Raw genomic sequence first — 27,390 nt, forward strand, 5'->3', positions numbered from 1 at the left:
TTCTATAGGACTTCAGGGTCTCAGTTATCCAACTTAGCTATGTGGGGAATGGAAAAGGAAACACAATGAAGTATTTTTAAGAATGAAAATTTTATTCAATGTGGGGGTTTTTTCCTGGAGAACTCAGTGGGATATATTTTTTACAGAAGCATTTGCTAGCCTCTTTGACCATTTTCTGTTGATTTAAATTCTCAGAAAAGACATACACTTTGAATCTCTTCATCTTTCTACCACCCAGCTGTTTAACTGTATGTTACTAGGAGGCCCAATCAAAGATCTTTTTCCTCCATTATGCAGGTCTTGGAAAGGAGCTTCTGAAGAGAGACACTGACTTATTCCTTCCAGAGCAGACCTCACTCATATGGAGACAAGAGCAGCTGGGTAAGGGGGAGGGCCCAACACCAATTGAACCCTGAGTACCACTGAGCTTCCTATTTGCAAAAGAGTTTCACATGTTGGGGGAAAGAGTCCTCTTGAAACTATCTCTGCAGCAGACAGCTTGATGTTAAGGGATCTCTCCTACCTCTCCATACCTTACACTATGTGGGGGAAGGGAGGTCCTTTCCCTATCACCTTAGCACAATCCTTTGTTGTGGTGGAGGCTTCTGCTACTCATGTAAGAGTTTTCTGCTAGGGTGGCAATAGAAATCTTTCCCATAGGACTCCCTGGTCAAGCAATAAGATTGTATCCCCCTCAGCCTCAAAGGTTATACTGGTGGCTAGGATCTCTCAACCCCATTTCTGAGTGGCAGTGGCTGCGGTATCTTTTCCCCAGCTACCTGAATCCATTTCTACCATAGGTACTGAAGAAAAGAGTAGCTGAAACCTGAGATGTCCACAGCTGGGATAAGACAGGTCTCCTTTGGGGAGTTGGGGTTTGAGTAGCAGCTGGAGAGCTGCCTATCAGGTAATGTTTGGTGCAACTTATTGTAATTAGTGTATTGGTCCCAAATATCAATTTATCAAATGAAGAAGTGTAGTGCCTTTCATTCTCTGTTTCTTTGTAGGTGAAACTTCTCATGGTATTGCCACACTATGAATTGTACCATCATTGTATGTTTGCTTTTCCTTCTAATATTGCATATTCCAGATGTTCTTTGCCTCATAAATTACCCAAATCAAAGCCCCCAGGTCTGGGCCTTGAAGCAAAGGTTTGGGCTCGTAGTGTTGTCTGCACACAAGTCATGGCAGGATTGGTCTTCAGTCACAGAATGCTTGATGTTCAATATTCAAACTTGAGTTGGGTATCTGACTGGTCATGTGAAGTTTGGTCAATTGACATATTGGTCAAAAGTTTTAAAAAAGAATTACCAAAAGGTCTAAATAATACAAGCATAAGTTTTGTATTAAGAAATGTGTCAAAATATTTCTATTATTTCTAAAATTGTATTTTTTGTAACATTGTTATACTCTTTGGTCCAGAATTATGCAGTCAGTTGACCCCTTCAGTTGCCAGTATTTGACTAATTAATTGACTGGCTCGCCCACACTAAGTTAAACTAAACACTTTTTATTTATATATGGAAGGATCAATGACAGCTATTACTTTATTATTTTCTAAAATAACAATAAAAGAAATAAGCTAAGGAATAAATTCCAGGTCCCCACTCAGTTTATTAAAGATGGCTATACAGTTCTCTACCTGCCACAATAATTTAGTTTCCCTTTCTTCCAGTTGTGTGACATCAAGCAGTTAGAGGGTAGTTTGGTTTTTCAGGGTGGAGTAAGGTGGAGAAATATTGTTGCATTTTTCCAACTCTTGGAAAAAGAACTGATCAGCTTTGGCTTTGCTCCAAGAAAACCAAGATCTGCTTCAGGTGAGTGAAATCAAAGCTGCCTGTGGACTTCCAGTTCCTAGTTGGGAGCTGAGTAAGCAGCAGGATTGTGCCGAGTGTGTCTGAGACAACAAGTTGGTGCAAGTAGAGTAATAGCAATGCTGCTGCTAATGCTGCTATTAGTATTGATATTAGGAATTTACTCTTTCAGAGGAATGCATCTTGAATCGAATGAACTTAAGACTGCAAGAAAAATGCATTTAGAGATGTAAGTTTCAAGCCTTTATTTTCTTCTTATGCTTTTGTATGCTGCAAGCATCTTCTCAGCTTTTAAGTAGCAGTGAGGGGTCAGAAGCTTGTTTCTAGTTTAGAGGGATATCTCTTATTTACATTCATGTTCTCCTTTTAGTTGTTTGCATAACTAATTACAAATGTTTAATGGATCAATTTGTAAGGCTGATCTTAGACATCCTGGTGAGATGCTATTTAAACTGAAAACAAAAGCTAGATACTCTTAAAAATAAAATATCGTTCCTGTAAGGCTGAATCTACTTATCTATTTTCTGCTTGATGTACTGGAGTGCTTCACTTCGGGCCCAGTTTTTTTAGAGTTCTTTCAATAATACATGATCAGTGCTTTCAAAAGTATACTAGCAGTGTTAATATAACTTACATTCATGGTAGAATTTTGATTTGGGCCATATTCCCATTTAGCAGTTATCAATTTTGAATATATGGTTTCTGCTCAACATCTGCAAGGGCTTTTGGAGATGACTGTTTGCTAAATGAAAAAATGCTATTAGAATTTGCTGTGTAGGTGATGGTGAGTTTGATTAGTGTTAACAAACTTGTGTAATTCTTTGCAAAACCTGTTTAAGAGCATTTCACTGGATAGTACATACTTCTGTATCAATTTACATTTTCTCTCCTATTTATAAGGAACCCTATAACTGTCACTTCTCCACTTTATTGTGTGTTGTGGAGAGTAAATAAAGCAAGTTATTTGAGGCATGAAGTATAGTAAACTTGGCTATCTAAATGTACTGATGGATAGCACTGAATAAGGCTTTGAACCTGTGAATGTTTATACACTTGCTTAACTCTATTCATATGGAGTTAATGCTTACACTCATGCTTAACCCTGAGCACCTGCTACTCTTGCTTTGTTCAGAGTCCTTGCCTGAAAGAACAGTATTGGCAGCTTCCTTTGTCTGTGTGGAATCTCCACTAAACTAATTATTTCTTAGCAGGACAGGGCTACAGTTTTAAGTGAGAAAATGTTTCTGTTACTTGTAACTTTTGTAAACAATGGGGAATTTTCAAAAACCAAATAGTCCACTCAGTAACTGCATCTTAAAAGATATATTGTGCTGCACTGTCAGATATATATTTTATGCTACTTATAAATATTTATGGATATAAGTAGCATAAAATATATAAGTTTCTAGTCTATAAAAATCATGAGATCAGAATAGTGTTAGTGGTATTACCAAAAAAAAATCTTTACTTTGTTCCTGTACTAGAATAAGTTTGACAACATAAAACCAAACTACCTGCTTTTTCTTTAATATTGGTGAAATGACTACTTGTGAAATAAGCATAACTTAAGCATAGAATGCTTTAGTGATTCAAGCTAATATCATATCTTCAGAAGGGTATGTGGACCATTCATTATATATGTTACAGCTGTGAAGCATTGATTTTTGGCAGGCTACAGTAGGACAATTTATGGTCTTAATGTTGAAAATTTAGCACACGTGTACATGTTTGCAAGACTGAGACCTACAAATATTTTAGTTATGATTATTAGGAGTAATCCTGAATAGTCCTGTTGGTATTCAGTGAAACTATTCATAAATTTAAAGTATTATTCAGCATGAGTAAAGGTAGAAAGACTAATTCTGGTGTAGTGGCATAGAAACTATTTTCTTAAACAATAACAGTGTTTAAGACATTTTCTCAACTCCTTCTCCTCTATGCAGCACTGGTCAGGCCACACTTGGAGTACTGTGTCCAGTTCTGGGCGCCGCACTTCAAGAGGGATATGGCTAGCATTGAGAGGGTCCAGAAGAGGGCCACTGGCATGGTCAGGGGGCAGCAAGCCAGGACCTACAAAAATAGACTAAAGGGCCTGAATCTATTCGGCCTCCGCAAGAGAAGACAGAGGGGGGATCTGGCCGGTGTCTATAAACTTGCAAGGGGGGACCGGCGGAAAATAGGTGAAGTTCTGTTCCCCCGGGGAACTACCTGGGATAACAAGGAATTATGGCCACAGATTGATTAAGAGTAGGTTCAGGCTTGATATCAGGAAGCATTACTTTATGGTTAGGGCTGCCAGGCTCTGGAATGGGCTTCTAAGGGAGGTGGTGCTCTCCCCTGCTTTGGGGGTCTTCAGGATGAGGTTGGATAGATATCTGGCTGGGGTATTATGATCCCAGTACTCATTCCTGCCCAGGGCAGGGGGTCAGACTTGATGGTCTGTTCAGGTCCCTTCCAGCCATAGAAACTATGAAACTATATATCATGTTGTTAATCTCATACCATATTGCTAAAGGTGAATTGTTTGATTCAAAGTATTTGAACTTGCAAAAAACAATCCCTTAGGCTAGAATCCTATGAATTGTACGACTCTGCTAATAATGAGACAATGAGATGAGAAGTAAAATACTCTCACGTTAATAACTGACTAAGAGAAAAAACGGAGAAAGGAAATAAAAAGTCATAAAAATTCAGTTTGCAAAATAGCAAACGATGCCCTAGCAAGGGCTATAGTAGTGTACTTTTGCAAATGATCTGAAAAAGTGGGAAGTGAACAGTAAGATGACAAAGCCCAGAAGTGACACAGGTCAGTTAGGCTCAGGATGAGACTGAGGTTGCATCTATGTACAAACACAGTGCAGGAAAAAGACATTCATGCTAGCTCTGAATGGGCAAATTACCTTGCAGAGTTCCATGCTACTGAGGTTATTCTGTGTCTGGTATCCAAACTGTAGTGGGTGCTTCTGCACTATGCTACATCGGAGACACTAGTTAACTGTATATAGTCTGAAGTTAGGCAGAAGGCAGGCTAGAGCTGTATCTTGTAGACTTACAGAATCAGAGGTATATAATGCAGATGCTACAGCATAAACTTAATTTGAAAGGGAATTGATAAATTTTAAGGCTAAAGAGTTTCAAAGTGTGAGCCACATACATGTTCCTGGCTGGATTCTAGATTCACTGGGAACATGCATGATGACATGGGTGCATCTACCCATGTGGCAGACTGCACAGTTGTTACTGCTTAAGCAAGTACTAAATGACTGCACAGTAACCAGCATTACTGTGCAGTAGGATTGCCAACATGATTCATGCCCCGCAATGCTATGTTGCTGTAGCAACGATCTACCGCGCAGGAACTCCGTAGCTACAGTGACGTAACATCTTGTGTAGATGCTTCCACTGAAGTCAAACAGAGTTTGGCACCTATAAACCTTTTATAAAATGTAGCACCAGACTTTTTTTGTTTTATGTCACTCAGTATTCAGGCATGGGATTGAAAATAATACTGAGAGCATTAAAAAAAAAAAATAGAAATTTATAATTGCCTGGTCTACTGTGCTTGGTTGTAGTGATCCAATTTCTGAAAGAGCATAGCAAGAGATGCACAGATAATTAGTAGAGGTCTGGAAAGATTTCCATACACAGAAATTGGAAAATAATGCCTTTTTTCGTGATGTAAAAACGGAGACAATAATTGAAACCAAAAATACAAGTTTTAAAACTGATAAAACAAAAAAAGTGGAAAGATACATTCTCTGTCTTTTTCTTTCTTATTACATTATTAATATTCTCATGGAACTCACTAATATGAGATGCATCAGTGAAGTCATGCACTTAATACAATTTGAAAAGGGATTATGACACCTTCATGACTAAAAATAGCTGTGGTTACATTGGATAAATTAAATATTTGTTTATATGAAAGTGAAACCTTCAGGGCATAAACAAATTGCTGAAGGGTGTCAGCAAGCAGCTTCCTCTATGAGCTGATAATTACATAAGTGCCCATCATGGGGTTTCTTGCACCTTCATTTGAAGCATCTGTTACTGCCGTGCTTAAGAGACGGACCATTGGGTTAGATGGACCACTAGCCTGATTCTTATATAGCAATTTCAGTATTCTGTTGCTTCTCTCTTTCCATATTGGTTCAGTTATTTCATGGACTTTAACCCTGTGTTTATATAGCATGCAGAAAATGTAGACAAGAAGCAGCATTTAAGTCCATTATGAAATATTTAGAACAAGGAGCTACTTTACCTGGGTCCTTTAGTTTACAGTTACATTTGAATGGTGGAGTTGGATTTTTTTTGTCTGTTTCATACCAGATGCTTCTATAGGAAGAAACCATGGCAGTATGTTTTAATATTAATGAGCTTAATCTTCTGGGAATTATTGTATATGTACTCTTTCAGAATACAAATTGTTTGTTTCGTATGTTAGTTCTGCTAGCACACTAAATCTGAGTGGGATGCTATTAATTGTTAAAAGTGTATGCAGTGAAGCTATTTACATAGGCTCCATTTTTTTCTTTTCAAGAGGAAGCCTCTTTTTACAGTGATAAACTAGCTTTATTTTGTGTTTTTAATGGTCTGTATAATGCAACCATTTAATGACCACATGGCATTAAGTTGTCTCTTAAGATAACATATGCTTAGGCACCTTATAAATTATTAAAGCAAGCATAACATTTGTATTTTTGATAGCATGTTCCCCAGGATAAGACAAAGTTGTTATAGTAACTCTGGTTTAACTTTTCTTTTCTTTTCTTTCAGGACCATGAACTTCGAAGTCCTGAAATTATAGCGATTTGATGACAGCCAGAGCTGTGATCTTCCCTGAACGAACAATGCAGGCAATTCAAACAGTGGAAAAAAAAGTCACTATTATAAGGGAAATACTTTTTACAGAATCTTTCATAAAGAAACAAGAGCTCAGCAGAACCCCAGTGAAAAAGCAACTCTGTCAGGAGCAGCCATTGGAAGGAGCTGTCTGCAGCTTTCAGTGCTGTACTGAGCATGTCCTGGTGGAGCACAGTGCAAGCAGCACATTATGCAAAAAGGCAGCTCTAGCAGATGGGAGAGAGGCACAGAACGCGTTTGCTTCCCTTGCAGCACCACTGCCTGAAAACAAACCTGGATTGCTCGACAGGGTCTCGCCGTCAGGCCGAGTAAATGAAATCCAGCAGCATGGCTTGATTTCTGAAGGGGCTGGATTGCTAAAAATCATGGGGAACCAAGATGGGAAGCTTAAGAAAAATACAGGTGATGTGCATGAAGGAGAGGATGCTTCTGGGCCCAAGGATACAGAAGGCACAAAGAAGGTAGCAGGAAGCAAAAAGGGACTGGGGAAGCACGCTAAAGGAAGTGAACCGAGCAAAAAGAAGGGTAAGTCAGACTCAAGGGCCTCGGTGTTTTCCAATTTGAGGATTAGAAAAAATCTGTCCAAGGCTAAAGATGGGACGAGCAATTCAAGGGAGGATGTGTTAGAAAGCCAGGCCTTGCAAACAGGGGAGCTCGACAGCACTCATTCTATTCTTACTAAAACTCCAGATATCAGTATCTCTGCAGATGAAGGGGGTCTCTCGGACACAGATGTTGATCATTTTGAAATTACAAATGAAACTCGGCCAGCTGCTGCAGAGGCACAGGATGGACAAAGGACCAGCTCCGGCTCTGATACGGATATATACAGTTTCCATTCAGCCACAGAACAAGAGGATTTGCTTTCTGATATCCAGCAAGCTATTAGGCTGCAGCAGCAGCAGCAGGGGGCAATTAACATTAGAACTGAGGAGCATGTCACCAAAACAATGGACAGACACATGGCTAATTCTCAAGCAGCCCTCTTAGATATTGAACGGTTTCTTTCAGTAACCAGCAGTGAGAAAGACAGTAGCCCAGAAATGGAACAGGCTATCTCCGCATTATCTGAAATTGCAGAAAACATTACAGCCAGTAAAACTGAAAGTGAACTGAAAGCAGCAGCTAATATGGGAGGGCCTCTTTGTAACAACCTATTGACTGAGGAGCAGGAATGCCTTGCTGCTGGAGTGAATGGGGTAGCTAATGAAGTAAAAGATCACTCAGATTTAGATGCAGCTGTGATAGAAAATGGATCTCTGATAAATGGTTCATCTTTCCATTTTCCAACCTCAGCAACAGATTCAGATACTGCAATTAGAGAAGTGCAAGCTGTTGATTTCCCAGGCTCTGTGAAAGATGATGCTATTTCAGACACAGGCCACGATCCTGCCACTCAGACTCCGGAAGGGAAATCTAGCATATCAGCCCGCCAAGAGGCACTGGATAGCAGTTTGTCTACTGAAATGAAAAATGGCACTTTGTCCTCTGAGGGGATAGCAGGGAGCCCTGCACTAAGTTCCCGATGCTTTAAGCCCTATCTCATTAACCCGTGTTATGTCAAAACTACAACTAGGCAGCTGAGTTCTCCAAACCATTCGCCTTCTCCATCCCCATCGCAAAGCCCACTTTTCACAAGGAAGGATGAGTTCTTCCACAAAAAAGAAAAGGCATCCACCAAGAAGCAAAGGTCTGCTAGTTTGGCTGGTTTACTTAGTAGATCAGCAGACTGGACGGAGGAGCTATCTGATCACAAATGTGATATATCTAAAAAGGTAGGCTCTGCAGACTACTTGGAGCCCAGGGGGTCCAGGGAGAGATTTCAAGCAGAAAGAGTGCCTTTGACTCACTCAAGGAAGTCCTCAGGGGTGCAGGCTTCTACAGATACCTTTCCCAATGTCTTTACAGGTGAGTGACTTTTATTAAGGTAACTTTTCCAAAGTGACTTTCTTGGGTGGAAATAACATAAATGTACATTTCAGACATTCTCAAGCAGCTCCTTTAGATGTTGCAATATGTCTGAAGGGATAATTTTTTTAGTTTTGAATCTGGTCTGTATAAATGGAATACATCAGCACTGCAAACACGTACATATGTGCATTTCTTACCTGGGAGTATTCCTCTGTGGCCTGCAACTAGTCCCAGTTAGTGGCATGTATGACTGTTCCCAGATTTGAGGTCTAATTTTTTAAATACAAACTTAAAGTTTTCCCACAGGTATTAGTCACAATAACATTCTTGAAAATTGATCCAAAATGTTTGGCTTCAGGCAAATTGGCTCTTGGCAGAAACTAAAAGTTCAGAGAGAAACTGTTTTGTGAGCATGTGGGCGTTGTATTACAGTGGTGTCTAGAGGCTTGCTGGGGAACTAGTAGGCATTGGCCAATTTTGGAGCCAGGTGTGCAAGATGTGATATTTGATATAAAATAGAAATGGAGTGGACAGGCAATCTTTACTTAAATTTTTATTCTTTCAAAGCTAGTTTACCAAGTAGACCCAGCTGACGTGTTTGTGTATTGAACATAAAATTCCTTCTATAGAAAGCCCTAGCACAAAATGGGAAAAGGAGTTCAAGCACAGGGGGGGAGAGGGGGTGGTATCACGGCCAAAACAAGACTTAAAGTCTTAGCTCTCCTTTTTTAAAGACAATGTAAAATGAAGAAAGGGGAATATTTGTGTTGCTATTTGATGCTCTTGGCCCATTTGCCATCCAGACTGTTGTGTGACTCATTCAGGTATTCTTTACTTTGGAAGGCATCCTCTGGTGTTTCCTTCTTGGGCATCTTGTCGAGAAGGCTTAGACGTGCATAGCTTAATAATAATCTTTCCAATAAAATGTAACACAATTAGAATGCTCTATTATACTTCCTCCTACTTCCATCCTTATATCTGGGGCTTCCGCTAAGGAGGGGGAGGAAAAAAAAGATTGCACAAATAGAGAGGGCCTGTGTTGTATACATACCTCCAAACACACAATGAGAATTCAACAATGCATACTAATAGTTTTAGACTGAAGAAAAATATAAAAATTAGCTGATTATCAAGGGGAATGTCCTACTTTTCTATAAACAATACATCTACATAAATATCCTTTGTGAGTCTAAGCCAACTTAACACACAACTAGTGTTCAGACTCATTTTGGAAACAGAGATCTGTATGATTTCTACCATACATGTTTCAGTGTACTTGCAAAAATGCAGTGAATACCATTTTTAGTGCTGCTTTAGAAAGTAGTAAGTTTAATCATTTGCATTTTTAAAGCTTAAGTGGTGGTGTTTCTTTTGATAGGTTTTAAAATAATCAGTGTTGTCACCAACTGTTTCTTAAGTTTCCTACTGAAAATGTTACGTTGTTCATGGCTTAGGTTTTAAGTATCACTTAAAATTTAATTTAGTGTATTACTGGTTTTGCAGTTTCCTTAATTTCTGCTCTACATGTTCCCAAAACAATATAACAGGCAAATATAACCTTTATTTCTAGTCAGTTTCACTAGTGGTTGTTGTCCAACAGCTGAGAATTGCTGGGTTTGGGAAATTCATGGTAATGTATTAAAATTATTTGAGTTACGAAAATAAATAATGGCAGCATGCTTACTCACTCTTTCAAAGAAGGATGAAACAAATATCATGGATGTGACCTTTGGAATTAGATCACAGATAATTAAAACTTGGGATCTAGAGTTTACTGTGGATTTTGCACCTGACTTCAAACCTTGCTGGATCTGAATATTTTAATGTGGGACCATCTCCATTTCACTTTGGATTTGCTAAATATTTTTCTCACATTAATATATAATTCTATGCAATTACCTACCTGCCAGTATTTCAAATATTTCTATAATTTTCTCTTTATAATTACTCAAGACTAAAGTATACTAAGATTCCACCATCCTACGATATTACTTTGAAAAAATGATTTTATATGAGAATTCAAAAGTTTTGTGTTTTCAAGTTTTCTCATAGCTTTTAATTTTTTCATCAGCATTTAAGCATTTAGTGTTTTACCTCAGTAATCTTACAGTGTAATTATGAAAGGAGCAGTGTCCAGTACAACAGCAGCTCTGCCTCTTATGGAAATGACTCTGACCCTCATTTGCATGTACATACCAGCTGTCTTTTCAAGCAGAGGGTGATTATACTTTTCAGATTATGCAGGCTGGTTTATGTTTAAAATAGGAAAACTGGACATGTAATTTATGTGGAAAAAAGATTCTCTCTCTTCATCTTTCTCTTGTTTTGTATTTTTGTTTGTAAATTGAAGAAGTGTAAAATAATGAAGTAGTGTTACCAGAGCATTTTCTTTTCCCAGAAACTGGCCTTATTCTTTCATTATTGGAATGGCAGAAAAGCTTTCTCACTGAGAGCAGCTTTCATAGCAGCATTTTCAGAAACAAAAAAAGGATGGTATTTCCCCTAAATTTTGAATAGTAGGTCTTTAAGAAAAAAGTGTTCCTAGTGCAGTTAAATATTTGGACTCCCTAACAGGATTTATAACAGGATTTTATATATGGTGGCTTCTATTTCTTTGCACATGGACATTTTAGTTTGAGCATTAAATCCCTAGGCACTAGCTGCAGTGAATACATAATATTCTGCAGTTGTGTCTTGAATCGAGTTAAATATTCCACCAAACTTCAAGCACTGATTTTACAGACAGCAGGTTTTGAGCAGATGTCTGGCCTAGTTTTCACAGTATAGTGTAGTTAGGCTGTGCACCATGTGAATTTTTTTTTACAATGGTCCATGTGTGTATATCAGGCTGCTCTGGCATATGACATGTATGGTAATAAGCATGTGAAATTGCAACATCTTTAATCTGTAACTTCACCCCCCTCTAATTTCTCCCAGACTGGATTTAAATATTTTTGTTCTCATTAAATATACATTAGAGCTTAGAAATTAAAAGCTACTGGTATGAGGTCAACTGTCTTGGCAAAAAAAAAACGCAATGTAGTTTGCCAAAAAAACCTCTTGTAATTTTGTATATTTTATATACAAATAATAATCAGGATAAGCAGAGCATGATACCTAGATTTTGATGTACCCACTAAGGGTGATGTGTGAACTGGTTTATACAGCACTCTGAAATTAACTTAATTTTTTTGTGTATGGTTGTGGGGGGTTGTGCTGACGATTGAGTTTTGAAATTGCAGTGACAGTAAATAGAAGTCTCTGGATTTCAAGATTTATGCACAATAGGGATATTTGTTGTAAGTAATAGTCCTAAAAGGGGTACAGGAGAACATGAATGAATGGAAGATTTGGATCCTGCCTTCCACTGATGTAATATTGAGTGATAGCTACAGAATTGAAAATGTGTGTTTTGTGGGGTTTTTTGTTTTCTTTAGTGTGGAAGTGGAGTGGTTGTCCTGAAAATTAGCATACATAGAAGAGCTAATAAATTTAATGAAGACCATTTTTATTAACTGATTTCTATTATGCTGTTATTCTAAGCAACTCTGATAATAAAGGAGCTGGTAAAGCTTCCCATTATAAATGCTAGCTGTAAAGACTCACTTAGCCATTTCAGGTAGTAACTAATTAAACTTTGGGGTTTTTTAAAATGTTTTCCTGGCTGCAGTGTGTTTGTTAAATTGACTGAATCAGGTGAGCTGAATTAAATGCATCACATGTAAAAAAAATGTTTTCAAATGTTTAGTTTTTTCCTGTTTTAGCCTTTAAAAAACAAAACACAAACCCACCAAAAACCTGAAGGCAGTCACTGTTCTGGGACTGAAACCTGTTTCTCATTCATACAGAGCTCACCATTTATAATACATGTAACCTTATTTATATCCATTTTAATACCCTCCAAAATTGCCAGAGCCTGCAAAGAGATAATAGATTAAATGAGTATCTGATCCTTATACCGCTTGATCTTGGAAATTGTTAATTCTTCAGCCTGTTAAAAGCATACTTAAAGGTTATTTAAAGAGAGCTGTATATAAGAAAAATATATTTTAGTACACTGATATTATTGGGAGCTCTAAAGCATACTAGCAAATTAAATATTGTTTATTGGAAGCAATAGATAATCTGTCATGTTATAAAAGAAAAGGATTGTAAAACCAATCAGCTACAGCTAAACTGATTTCTACATTTAATAATGGGCTCTGATGGGACTGATGAAATAACTGCTTATGCATTGCTAATACCTTGCTTGAATGTTTTCATAGAAACATTGCTCTTTCTGGGAGTTTGAGATGGATGGTCTTACAACCTCAGCAATGTTACTGGGAATGTAATACTCCTTAAACTATTCTAATTGGGTCTGATTACGTTCCCTGGTCTTCATTTGTCTGACATGTTAGTGAGACTCTAGGAGTGAAGTGACTGTATCTTTCAGATGACTCCTTTTGTTGAAGAACATCAAACTAAAGTCTGAAAGATCACCTGATTTGGGTTTGAACTAGAAATTAATTGTTCAGGCTCTCTTAAGGACTTTATATATGTGGAGTGAAGAAGTGGAGGGGAGTGAATCAGTCTGGCAGATGGAGGAAGCTGACAGTAAGCTCTACTGTGTTATATTTGTGGCATGTGGAAACTTGACTGACACTAATCATTGAGAGGGATCACATACTTGAATGCCTTCTCTTTTGTTGAGAAAGATGCTGATCATCTAAATGTGGATAACTAATGCAGTGACTTTTATGGTATCTAATATTGTGTTACTCTTTTTTTTTACTGTGGAGAGCACAAAAATAGCTTCTACTGGAGCTAGTGACTGTGCCACTGCTGCTGTGCAGGGTGGAGCCACTGTGCAGGGTGTGGTACTGCTCTGTTATGCCTCTGCCTCAAGCACTGGCATAATATTTTTTGTGTGGAGTAAAGCTTACTTGTTGAAGCTCCCTTCAACATTGCCAAATATTCCTTTACCATTGAAAAGGGCTTCTGGCAACATTTCATGCTGTCTGCACATAGTGGACCTGGCTTTGATCTTAATTTCCTTCATGTAAAGCTGCCAAAAGTAATGAGCAGAGGAATGACTTGAGAAAAAGCTGCTGTAAAAGAGCTTACGATTTGGTCCAGTGAATTTGGCACGAGTCACCACTACTATAAGTTGAGTTCTTCCAACACAGATGTAGGGTGTATGATATGGATAATAATAAACATGCATAAGTAATATTTTGAGTTTTTAATGAGCATTTTTAGAATATTTTCTGTCTGGAATTTAGGAGGATTTTTTTTTTCTTTTTGTCTTTCTTGCTTTCTCTTTAAAAAAAAAAAAAAAGCATGTGCTGGAAACTACTTCTTGAATATAATGAAGGTAAAGTTGTGAGAAGTTATTTTTCTGAAGAATTCTTAAACCATAGGGCCTGATGAATCAGTTAGAGTATCTTATGGCACAAGGATAAGAGGGCATATGGGACCATGTGTAGTGACTGGCTCCCCAATATTTGATCTAGATGGGTCAGATGAGGGCCATTGCTTACAGAGTTTTAAGGATGTTGGTGAATCCATGATATTGGTCTTCAATTAAAAATTGTGCTCAACACTGAAGTGTTATATAGTACACCTTTTCCTCACTTTTTGTCACCAAAAAAAAAAGTTCCTTTGAGACTGTAGACTTGGCAAACTGCATCACTCCACATTGGAAAGAGTGACAGTAGCATAAGATTTCTTGCATAGACATGGTAGCATAACATTTAGCATAAATAAGCTGGCATAATATTTCTTGTCAAAACAGATGCTCTTGGATTAATGGTGAAACAGTTGCTTGACCCAAATTGGGGCATAGGAAAAATAATTTCTTTGGCCTTTATACCTCTGTTTCCCACATGTTTTCCTGTGGTAGAAGGGAACAAGTAGCATGTGTTATCCTGCATAACATTACAATATAGGATGTGGTATAACCATTTACCTACTGAGACAGACAGAGTTAGAAATTGGCCTGCCCTTACAGATGCATAAATACCTAAATATCAGTAAACTGGGCCCTCAGAGTAAATTGAAATGACAGGTTTTTCATAAACTTTAAAAATATGTGATCAATTAAAAAAAATGATTATGCAAACATGTAGGTTTATAAAAAAAAAAAAAAAGATTTTTAATGGTTCACTTGAATAGCTTTTTGTCTGCCAACATTTGAGTTCAGGGTTACTATGCTTTTTTCTAGTGAGTGAATATATAGATAACTCAGACTGAAATATTTTATCATATCTGCCTTGAAGTTTCCCCAAAAGATTCCAGTCAGATCTCAGTGTAAGTTATACCAGCTACTGTACAAACATTCAAGGTAGTTTAATAAGCACGTGCTGGGAAGTATTTACATGTTCTGAATCTCTTGGGAGCATGCTCATTTCATGAGACTGGTCTGTCAAAAGTTAGTTTGAAGAAGAGCTGGACTACTTTTGTTATCCTGAGTTCATTCAGAATCATACTTTAACTTAATACAGTTGTAAATAGGGCTATATTTTATGAATGCATCATGACACTTGCTTTTATTTCTACAACAGAATCTTGTAAGGAAGTATGTCAGTACCTTGGGATGTATTACATTAGAAGCATATGTCAATATACATAGTTTTTTTGCAACTGAAGGGCACTTCAGCTTTCACAGGAAATCTGCTTAAGTACAGTATTTAATAACTTTCTTTTTGCCCAGATACGTAGGAAAAAAGCTTAATATGAAGGATGTATTTTTTAAATGGGCAGTAATTTAAAACCTTATCTGGGGAAATATTTAGCCATAACACATACAATGCAGGTTGTCATTCCTTCCTTAATTGTTGCTACTCAGTGATACGATGTAATTGGCCCCTAGCTCCAGATCTAAGAAACTGCTGGACCTTATGTAACCCCCTCTTCATATAAAGGTTAAGAGGCTTGGGAAGATGAGTCCTCTCATTGAAACAAACAGTGGAGCTTCAACCCAGGTCTTCTACAACTTAGATGCTTTTCCTAAAGGCAACCCGGGTTTACCAGTAAACCCAGACCCTCGATGAAAATGAATATCTGGACTAGGCATCTACCACCAATTGAATTGTTAATACTTGATTCTAACCTCATGAACTTCTACATCTGTCCTTAGTCTGCTGTGAAGTAAAAATATCCATGCTGACCCAGATATTCTGGCAATTCCCATTCAGTTTCAGAATATCCTAAAAGGTCATATAATTTAGTCTTACAATAATCCTAGGGATGGAAGGGGAACTGTTAATCCATTTATGAAGGGGGATCATGATAAATACTAAGTGTTTATATAGCTTGCCCCAGGTATGTATGGTCAGTGGTTGAATTGAGCCCTGCTGGCTGGACCATACACTTGTATGATGCCTTTTGTTTCAAACTTCTAAAGGAGGAAAGGCTTCCCTGCCCTTTCTCTGACCTGTCCAGAGACAAAAGCTCATCTTCCAGCTAACTCTGTTTTCAGGTTGCAGGAGTTGCAATCTCCTACTCTTGCATTTATTTTCAAAGGTCACATTCTGAATGAGCTATGGAACAGTTTATTAGGCTAAGTACAGGCAGTGAAAAAGCTTGAGGCTGAATCAATTAAATCTTTGCAAGTTAATCTAAGCTGTGTAGATTGAACCAAGTGAACAAACACTCACTTTTGATTCTGGGAATGCAGCCACATGCCTGTAGTGGCCCAGGCCAGAAACTGGGAAGTGCTAGAGCATGCCTCCTTGATCAGCTGGAAGAGAGAGCTTGGGACAAAGCTAGCCCACCCACCCTATGAAGAGGGGTTTGTGGGGGATGTGCAAAGCATCCTGGGATTCTGGGGGAATGTGAGTTGATTTGCATTGGCAGAGGATCTGGGACAGAAGATCAATAAATCAATTTAACTTTAATCAGTTAACTCCAGATGCATGCGGTATCAGACAAACTGGTCTCAGCCATTTTGAAAGCTGTTTACGTGCACTGAAATTCTGTTTGTGTTGCAAATGTGAACGATTTTCAAATCACTTATACTGGTTTATGTGTAATTTCTGCTGCTCTCCTTTGGGTATGTATCACCATTACATTTAGATCAACCTAACTAAGGTTAGGTTGATTTAAATGTCCATTGTACAGGCATTCGGGGTAGGGGGGTAAATAATTCCAAAAATGGCAGGTCTGATCTAAGTTAATTCACCTGAAGAGGTGAGGTAAACCCACTTAGATTGAGAACAGGTTAACCTAATCTGTTAAATGCCTGTAAATGTTCAGAATGTAGCTACAGGTTTAGGAAAGCCCAACCACTCAGTCCAACCCCAGAGCTTTACTCTTCCCACCCCTGCCAAGCCCACCCTCCTCCCCACAGATCTACCAGTGCTTTCTCTCTCCACCTCAAGTTACTTGCATCAGTTTTCCCACATAGTTCCTTGGAGCAACAAATATCTGTGCATGTTGCTCCTGGTCTATGTTCATGCAGCTTAAAATAAGCTGTGTGAACATAGACTGAGGTGCAGTGAACAGCTTTCTGTACCCTTATATTCAGGCTGGGTTTGTTTTTGTTTTTTTTCATGAATGCCCTCTAGTCTGGGGTAGAAGTGTAACAAAGGATGTCAGTTAAGCAGAAAACATTTGCAAATCGTTTATTGAGATGTTCCTTTTTAAGAAGGCTGAGTAACTTGATCTAGGTTCTTGCTTGTCTGGGCTTTCTTCAAATAAGCTTTTTACTTTTGATACCTATCAAGGTCTCTCTGTAACCTAATTCCAGAAGACCCCATCTTTTGTCATCATAGAGCATTGTGATGGGGGGAAAAAGCTTTATCCCTCCCACCCTGCTCCCCACTCCAAGATTTATCTATATAAGTGTATATGCTTTTTTTAGCAACTCTGTATCTGCTCTGAGTGGCTGAGCTTGAATCAGAAAAAAGTATAGAATTACTAAGAGTAATTATTAGAGGAAGAGATTCTGGTTCTAGGGTGTATCTGATGCTGATCTGAATCAATTAATTGCTTCTTAACTTGTCCTCAGAAAAAAAAACATAATTGATAGGATGCACCAGGGAAAAGAAAATAGTTGACAACAGCCTCTCTTAAAATTGTACTAATAAGTTTTTATAATGAAGCAGATTACTGGCTATATCTTCATCAGTTTACAACTATCTAGGACAATCACATTTCTCTCTAGTTTAAAAACAAACAAAAGGAAGAAAGGAATATACTTGATTGCTTTCTATGATGTGAAATTGGTGTTTTCATGACAGATTTACAGATAAATACTCTTACGTTACTTTTCTAGAATTAAAGAAAAACATGGTAGATCTAAAAAGAGTTGATGGAAATATTGGTTGCAGCAGTGTTCAAATAGAAAGGCACTAATTTAGGAGGCTTACAAATGTATAGGTGTTGCTTACCAAACCAGAGCCTAGTCCTTAGCCATTATTTTTAGAGTATATTTTGAGCAGCAAAATATTAACATGTTTTTCTTTGAAATTAGGTGGTATAATTATTGAATGGACATTCCAACTCATGGTTAATAAATCTAATTTATGAATACTTTCATCCCTCAGCACTTGCAGAAACACCACTTTTTTGGTCAGGCCACATTGTATTAGTTTTTCCTTAAGGTGCATTTTCATCTTTTTTTGGCCTTGCCTGAAAAATGGGAGGAAAAATCATAAACATTTCCATGTTTCATTTCTGCCTGATCTTAGTTTAGTTGTCTTATATAACTTGCTGAGAGAGAAAATATCTAGGGGTTGCATGAACAAATGCTAAAATAAACAGTCACCCTCAGGAAGGAGTCCTTGATTGTGTTCTTGCTTTATAGTAGCAGTCCATTGCTTTATAATCTAGGGTGTATCCTGTGTACATTTTTAAAAACTCAGTTGTCATCTGTAAGAAATCCATTATTGATTAGTAGTAATTAAGGCAGTAGCATTGAATATGTGGTCCACAATTACAAAAAGTTACCAAATAGGACCTGCCTTTCTTTTCTTTTCTTTTTCTAAGCTTTATGAATAAAGTCTGATAACTTGTTTTTATACTAAAAAACTAAACAAACCCCCAGAACCACAAATTCTTTGTGGGAGGTTTGCAAATTACTTTAAAATTACTTGTTGTGTATATTTTTACTAGCAACATTTAGCAAAAAAATTATGTTGGCTACCCCATAGTATGAATCTGAAACTCCTGGCCAATCAAGGTACAGCAAAAGCTGCACTAACTGGCAGTTTATTAGGCAGAAAACTATATTAACCAGCATCCAAGGAATGCGGCAAAAGATAAACTGGAAGTACCATTCTGGGTTTTGCTGCCGCAGGCAGTTATTCTTTGCCACTTCTTCGGCTCATGGACTGGGGTAAAGCAGCCCGTGCAAAACAGAGCAGCCTGCACGGGGGCTCCCCTCCATGTCCCCCAGCACACTGACACTGGGGAGTGCACCAGATGGTACATATTTGATTTACTGGAATATTTAATTAACCTGCATCCCCCATTTATGGGGGATGCTGGATAACAGCTTTTACTGTACATAAACTAATGGGAATGAACACAGGCTCAGTAACATGCACAATTTTAATATTTGATTGAAACTCAAAGTACCCAACACAGTAGAAAAATAAATTGACTATATCAGTAATATTGTATCTGAAGATAGGAGGCAAGATCCAGTGACACCCCACCAGTGTGGCTTCTGGTTGCTTCCAAACTACTTATGATCATGATTGTGATTGCACAACAGCTGCTGGCAGTCATTTTTTCCATCCCCTCCTCCTCCCTTCCATCTACACACACAAGTTGGTGCCCAGAGAGCTCGCCCCGGTCACCCGAATCTAGTGATGCCACTGTGATGCCCTTAAAAGCTGATTTTATGTACATGGATAATACTGTTTAACTTGAAATCAAGATAGCTGAAGCAAAAAAAAAAATCTTCCAGGTTTGTGTATGCATACATGTTGTAGGGTGGGGTGGTAAGTAACTCAAGAAATGTCAGCTAATAAATGTGTTTAAATATGTTAATTTCTAAGTTTACTTAAAAAGGAGGTATTGAACAATCTTTGAAGAAAGTTGTATATATTATACACTGCTCTGTTTTGCATAGTCATCTATGCATTTATTTCACTGGTCTCCTTTTTTTCTTCACTGTAAGTATTTGCTAAAGTTACAGGCAAGATGGGCAGGAAAACAAAATTCATTATTTCAATATTTCAACTTGAGCTATTACTCAGAAAAGCAAGAAAATATCTCATCATGGAATATTTTCCATAATGGAATTTTTTTCCCTGTAAGGAATTTTTTTTCTAGAGGGAACAAATATATATTGTAAAAATTACTTGAAATCCAAGAGAGACTTAAAGTAAACAACAGATCTAAAGAAGTCCACATTTGGGTCTTCAGAAACTAACTTCTCCCATAGGCCATGAGCCATATCTTTCCTATTTTAATTACAAATGAAATATGCAGCAACTGGGAATGAAGTTGTACTAAACTGGATTGAAAGAACAGTGTGCATCAGTTTGAACCAACAAAGGAAGCCATTAGTAATGCTTGCTGAGAAGGCATCAAAGTAGCTTCTTACTTTATAAAACAAGACAAAACTAACTGTGGCTTCCTGACAAGCTGTAATTCTTGCCAGGTTCTCACAGCTTTCATGTGAGAAATTGCCATAGAAATTCTAGAAGAGAAATTGGGCTGGATAGAATACCTTGCTGAAAAGATCCCAGGGACCTAGAAAATGTATCTTGAAAACTGGCAGATATGAGGGGTACCTATATGGTTGAAATGAGAGAAAAATCTAGATATTGGAGTTCTGTTCTATAAAATTGGAGGGGCCATATTTATAAAACAATAATATACCCCTGTAGTCTACATATCACATTAGAAGACTGAAAAAAAATCATGGCTCGCATTTTAGAAGAAATAGCTTGAATCTACTCTCATTGTAGTATGTCTTGTTGTAATGTTTCACTGAATTAGTTTGGTGGAAATGCAAATTCAAGTTTCTGGTGAACCTTCTGGTGAAGTTGTAGACACGTGCTTGGAAATGACGGGAGTGATGGAACAGAGGCTGTTATGAATGTTTTAGGAAAAAAGTTCTTTTAAAGAGAGGAAACTGGTAAGATTTGTTGAAAAACACTTGGGTTGTTTACCATTGTTACGTGTAGATGAAATGAAATTAAGTATGTGCATTCTGAAATACTATGCCTTTTCAGAGGCTATTGACACAATGGGTTATGACCCAAGGTAGCAGTACTAATCTTAAGCACAAGCTCAAACTTTCTCTGTAATTTGAGCATATATGGAATTTGGACAAACTGTACCAAAATACTCTGGGCAATTTTTAAGTCACAATGAAAACTTGTTCTGTTAGCATGGGTTTTGGTCATGTAAAGATGGGTGCTGGCTTGTCAAATTAACAGATTCCAGGACCAGATAAGGTTGCCAACGTTGCAACAAACAGATTTACTAGACCTCTTGAGTTTAACTCTCAAATGCATAGCAGCATAGGACTGAACCCTTTTCTTCTCCATATCCTTTCTCAATCACTGTTTTCTAGATAGCTAATTAAGGCAAGATATTTTAAGCCTCCTCTTATAAGATAGGGTCTCTATTCCTGTTAGTGGTTCTCTGAATCTTTCCAGTTTTAACTGATCTTTCTCAAATATGAGTGATGAGAACTGTGCACATTATTCTAGGTGAGGTCTCACTGGAGCCTTGTCTGATGTTTTGGAAACACCTCTCCTGCAGCATCCTAGGATCACATTTGCCTTTTTCACAGCTGTCTTGTTGGTAGCTTTTAGACATAATGTTACTGAGTTACTATGCACATGTCTGTCTTTATTTCCTGTAACTTCCAACCAATGGTCTTACAGTTTTAACTATGTTTCCTGGAAACCTTTGTGGACACATGTTCAAGCCCTTTTAGGAAACAACAGTGCAGCAGCTTGGATGAAAGCATGGAATTAAATCAGCATTCAGAATAAACATCTAGTTTCTGACCCATTAATAAAGCCTCCTGATTTTGACCTTCCATGAAAAACATGAAAAGTTCTAAATAGGATCTGAAGTGGGCATGGTTGCTGTGATCACTTGATGCACAGATGATAGTATATTAAGAATTCTGCAGAATGTGACTCTGGCAACCCCGATCAAATTATGGACCACACAACAACACTCTCTCCTCCTATACAAATTTGACCGTGGCATTGCAGAGATGCATTCCCTTCCCTCAAAAGCATTAGACTGGTTAACTAACCTTATACGGGGTTTATAATTGTTGCTTCAAGTCATCCATATGAAAAAAACCCCAAGAAGACAGTTTTAATAGTAATTGTTGTTGGTCTCTAAGTGAATGATTTTGTGTTTTGTATTACTAAACTTCACAGCATTTTTATGACTTTCGTCCTTAAAGTCACCCAGTTCTTTCCACATGATATCTCCATCCTCTACGATATTGTTGATGCTCTTTAGTTTTATGTCATCAGCACACTTCTACTTTTGTGCCAGAATCATTGGTGACAATATGACAGATTGGTTCCAAAACTGATTATTGAGAGATTCCACAAGTAACTTCTCTGTCCAGGACAATATTTTTCACTTGAAGCACTGCCAATTGCTGTCTCCCCTTTTTGTCAGTTTCTCACCCATGTTGGAGTTCTTGTAACCCTCATCTTTTCCATTTGGACTAATTTCTCATGTGGCATCATATTAGAAACTTCAGGAGATCTAAAAATATAAAGTTTTACTATATGTCCATGTCTGGAAAATAAGTTCTCCAAGTAAGGCATTGAATTAATCTGGCATAATCTACCTGTAGTTTATCTCATTTACCTTTTCAATTATTCTTCCCTTCATAATTTGCATACTATTGATTCTGCGTCTTTCTGTTTTTCCTAATGCAGTACATACTGTAATACATAGGTTTATTGAAAGCACTTGCTGATGGAAATGTGATTTTATGTGCCAGAAGTCTAGGATGCCAGTTATCAGTTCACTCTTCCTCACTCCTCTTGCGTGTACTAAGCTGGTTGAGTTTTGCATCTACACTGGCTGTATTTTTGTACCCTTGTTCCCATTAGCCACTTTGCCTTGGCTTCCAAGTTCCACAGATTTCCTTAACTGAAAACTGAGACAATTAATTGGTTTCATTTAAAAAACTATAGGTATAGCACAATCTCTTCCTTACCTTGTACTGGACTATATTAATGGTTTCCCTTAGTTTACTGATATCTACAGCAGAGAGGAGAACAGAGGGAAGTCCAGAAGACTGCAGTACAGATCTGGAGTTCCCACTGTGGGTCCCTAGCTAGAGTAACTATTTAAGAATTAGAAATCCAGGTCTTATTGACAAATTAGAGAGAATCCAGTAGAGAGCAACTTAAGTGATTAGACATCTAGGAAAAAATTACTTACAAATAAAAGATTGGAAGAACTGGGATTGGTTTAGTTTGAAGAAAAAAAATCAGGGAGTATTTGATAAATTTCCAAATATATGAAGGATGGTTATAAAGATAGGATGATCATGGACTGAGCATCATGGCCACAGAAGTAATGGCTTGAATTTGTGACGAGGGAAATTTAGGTTGGCTATTAGGAAAATTCTCAAACCATTAGGTGGCTAGCGCTGGAACAGCTTGTGTAGAGAAGGTGTGAAATTTTTACCTTTTGGAAGTTAAGAACTTATTGCACAAACGTTTAGTTGGGATGATGTAGACAGGAGTGATCCTGCTTTGAGCGGCGGGTTGACTGGATGACCTCCTGAGCTCAGCCCTATTGTCTGTGATTCTGTTCTTCAGTCCTGGTGGAGGCGTATGGCCCAGTAAGTCTGGAGGTAGGGCAAAAACCTTCACAAGAGTTTACTTACACACCCATCTCTCCCTTTATTCTATTTGGAGTAAACAGAAGGACACGAATAAAACAAAAGGATAAGAACATTTCTACCTTAAGGCAAACAGTGTATGAGGGTGTTAGCTATTGTGTTGATCACAAAGAGTAGTCCCTAGCTTTTGTAATTGCGTGAAATGTATCTGAGGTGATGAAATATAGTTTTTAGGTGATCCAAGTGCCTCTGACTGTGTATCCAAGTCAACTCATCATATGTTTGATACTGGGAGGGCTGAAGTTTTTCCACTTACTTTATCCTGAGGAGGCTGCATGTGAATCTGTCACTTTGTGCACATGGGGAGAGCAGGTCATGTCAATATTTTTATGTATGTGCATATGTAGCTAGGCAGGTGAAAATTGTCATATAATAGCAATACTATCTGTCAATGAAAATCTTTTCTCTTAATATTATTTTAAAAAAAGACCTCTTGGGACTGGAGAGAAATCTGAAATAATTTCTTAATCTAAACCAGCAGAGGATTATTAGAAATTTTGTAGTAGAGAAATATAACAAAATGAGCTCTATAATCCTTAAATGCTATGTATAATTTCTCAGATCAATCTGTAGGTAAACAGGCTAAATTAACTCTGCACAACATACATGCAAACTTAAAAGTGTTTGTAGTTGTATGGGCTTGGAAATGGATTCTTCAGGGTATGGGAGGAAAGGGGAGGATTTTAAAAGGGAAAAAGGGACAAGTTAGATACTCAGATACTATGAAGAATGAAAAGGAGTTGAGTATTGAAATTCCATTTTTGTGTGTGTTTTGAAGTCTCTATACAGTGCAATACTGTTAGGTCTTTCTCTTCTTGGAGGAGGAAATAGAAAAAGACTGTTAATAAAATAGGAAGGATCTAAATGTGCAAATATTTTATATACATGATTAATTGTATATTTAGGAGTCATTCATTAACTTTAATAGGACTCTTCAAGCATATTTAAAACTTTAAAATTGTAAACATTCAGAAATGAGAAAAAAAGTGAGTGATTGATTTTTTTCCACCCCCATTGAACTGAATTCCGTAGAATGTGTTGTTCTATAGGTTTGTTTGTGTATCTTAAGACTGATCAAAATTGTACTCTAAGGTATTTGAAAAACTGTCATTTTGAATACAAGGTATAGTTATGTTAAAGGCTACCCATAAGTGAATATCAAATAACAATAGGAGTACTATATGGTCTCTTTTTCTCGACTTTTCTGGAATTGTCCTTTCTGCTCTTCAGGGCCTGATGTAGCATCAAAGTGGAATCGGGGTGATTCCATCTCTCCATTGGACTGTCAGTACTTGTTTTGCTAGCACTTGAGAGGGAGAACAAAATGGAGGAGTGTAGGAAGGAAGTCTGGCTGCATCTTGCACCTTAATTTACTTAATAACATTTACCAAATCCTGACTTTGCAACCTGAGTCTTCTTTTAATGTTTTACATGAAAATCTCTTTTATATAAAATGCTCTCTGAATGCTTCATCATGAATCAAAACTATGGTCTATGTCCTGTTGAAGTCTTTAATATGGATTTGTACAAGAAAATACTTTTCCCCCTCCAGTCAAAACTAAGCAGGTGGTGTTCAGAACTTGCAGAATGACTTTCATTGCTGTAAACATTTCTAAGGCAACTAAAATAAGGTTAGGTACAAATAGACTAGGAATAAAGACAAATCAATTACAGGTTGTAAAGATGTAAGCAGTAAACAAGAGTCTTCGTAACACTTTGGTGTGACCCTGCCAACAGCTACAGTGCTTCAGGAATTGTGTTATACTAAAATAACTACTTCTTCTCATGCTTGGAAAAAAGGTGGGGGGGAGAAAACGGGGGAATTTCAAAGATCTTAAATATCAAAGGATGCTGACCTAGTTGCTATGGCAACATTGGAAGTTTAGTAAGCTAGTACCAGAGTTGTGTCGGGGATTCAAGAATTAAGTTTTTAAAGATTTGACTCAAACTCCCCAAATGCTAAAAAGAAGATTTACACCTCCTACTACCACAATTGACTCTAGTTGTAGGGATTCAGCATCTTTTGCAAGTGCAATCTCAAGCATTTTGGGGCAGTTTAGCTGGGAATATATCCATACTTTTTACCTTTGTTACAAATTGTGTGTAGAACTATACATAGGAACACTGTGTAGGGCATCTTTGGGCTAGTATAGTTCCTACCCACACACCCCATTAGAAAAAGCAGCAGCAGCTCACAGCATTGTAAATTTCAATGCATGGAATTAGCACTGTGCCAACCAGACCAGAAAGTGAAACTGTTCTAGATTATAAACTCTTTGCAGCCAATTGCCTGTTGTGGTGAATAGTGCAAGGGAAAGCTACCTGAAAATATACCACCCTGACCAGTTGCTCCTGTTCAGTGTGCCAGATGCTGAAAAATGTCTTGGACACTTTTTTGGTGCAAGCCCAGTGCTGCTCTTAAGTCTCATGCATGTTTAGGAGTGCCATGCTGCATACAAAGTGCAGGAATGAGTAGGCTGGCCATGTGTCACTGAATTGCTTCCTAGCACTTCTAGCATACTGTAGGTGGTGTGGCCCCTGAGTTCTGATATGGTGTTGAGCATTTTTTCAGCACTTAAGAATGATAGGTTGTAAAATTGTTGCCAGTTACGCTTTTCGCTGTTGCTCAAATCTGCTCACAGTGATCTGATTAAAACCTTAAAAGTAATACACAGGAGAAAAGTGCAGTGAGAACATGAGAATGGGAGATGCATATCACAGGAAACAACACGGGACTTAAGTGGAAAGCAGTAGTGTGAAGTGGCTAGTATTTGCTTTGAATTTGGATTTGGCTGATTTGGGGGACAGTGATTTGATTTGGTGATAAATCACTGTCCCAAATTGATTCAGACAAATCCAATTCAGAGATTCAGCTGCTGCCAAATCTCCGAAGCTGCCCCATCCGCCTCCAGCTCCTAGCTCCTTGGGGGAAAAAAAAAAGGCCCGACATTCATCAGCTGTTGCCAGGTCGTGGTGGCAAGGGGGTGATCCCCACTGCCCCATGATGTGTGGGGGACTCTTTCATGACCCCCCCCATCCCCCAGCTCCTGGCCCCAGCTCCTGACTTAAAGGAAAAAAAAAAAAAAAGGCAGCCCCCACTCACCAGCTGCTGCCAGGGAAGGGGTTGATCCCTGCTGCCCACTGCTTCCCCATACCACATGGGGAGCTCTGGCATGAGCACCCCTGCCCCCACCCGCTTTTCCAGCCCCCCCCCCCCCATGGCTGCCTCATGTGGCCCCAGCTCCCTGCTCTTAAAAAATAAAAAACAAAAAGCCTGAACTCACTGGCTTCTGCCAGGTGGGGGGGCAATCTCTGCTGCACCCCACTGCCCCACACCATGTGGGTGGCTCTGCCACAAGCCCCCAGAAGCCCTGATGGCTACTGCAGCAGCCAGTGAGGGTGGAGCTTTTTTTATTTTATTTTTTAAAGAGCTGTGAGCTGGGGTTGGTGGGGCAGCCCTGTGGGGGGGTAGGGGTTAGAGGACTCAGGGCAGAGCCCCCCACACAGTGTGGGACAGTGGGGAGCAGCAGGGTTTGTCCCCCTGCCTAGCAGTAGCTGGTGAGTGGGGCCTTTTTTTTAAAGAGCTGGGAGCTGGGGATGGGCAGGACAGCCAAGGGAGGTGGGGGAGATCTTCTGGGGGTCAGGGGCCACTTGAAAGGGGGCTGGGGGAGCAGGCAGGGGATGAGACCTGGTGGGGGGTCCCTCCATGGTCCCCTCGCCCCTCCTCCAGCGTCCCCTCCCCTGCCCCCTGCTTATCAGCACGGAGTCTGGGTCTAGCTCCCTGTGGTGGTGAGTGGGGACTGTCTGAATCTCTAAAGCTTTTCTGAGTAGATTTGGACCTCTTAACTGGTCTCCTGGTATGATTCAGATTTGGAGATTTGGCTGCTGAATTGAGCTGGATCTTCTCCAAATTGAATATACACCTGAAGCTTCACATAGCCTTAGAAAGCTGGACAAAATATA

General features: G+C 38.6%; 1 protein-coding gene across 1 annotated transcript in view; it reads left to right on the forward strand.

The window, feature by feature from the left end:
• The first annotated feature begins 6,884 nt into the window (after positions 1 to 6,884).
• FMN2 (formin 2) overlaps positions 6,885 to 27,390 on the forward strand; it is a 246,295-nt gene continuing 225,789 nt past the window's right edge. Inside the window, exon 1 of the mRNA XM_090044786.1 lies at positions 6,885 to 8,585. Coding sequence (XP_089900912.1) covers positions 7,043 to 8,585 — 1,543 coding nt within the window. The 5' untranslated portion in view covers positions 6,885 to 7,042. The remainder of the gene's footprint in view (positions 8,586 to 27,390) is intronic.

This window comes from Crocodylus siamensis, chromosome 1 (assembly GCF_052110815.1).
Source record: "Crocodylus siamensis isolate JL-2025a chromosome 1, ASM5211081v1, whole genome shotgun sequence".
Taxonomy (NCBI): domain Eukaryota; kingdom Metazoa; phylum Chordata; order Crocodylia; family Crocodylidae; genus Crocodylus; species Crocodylus siamensis.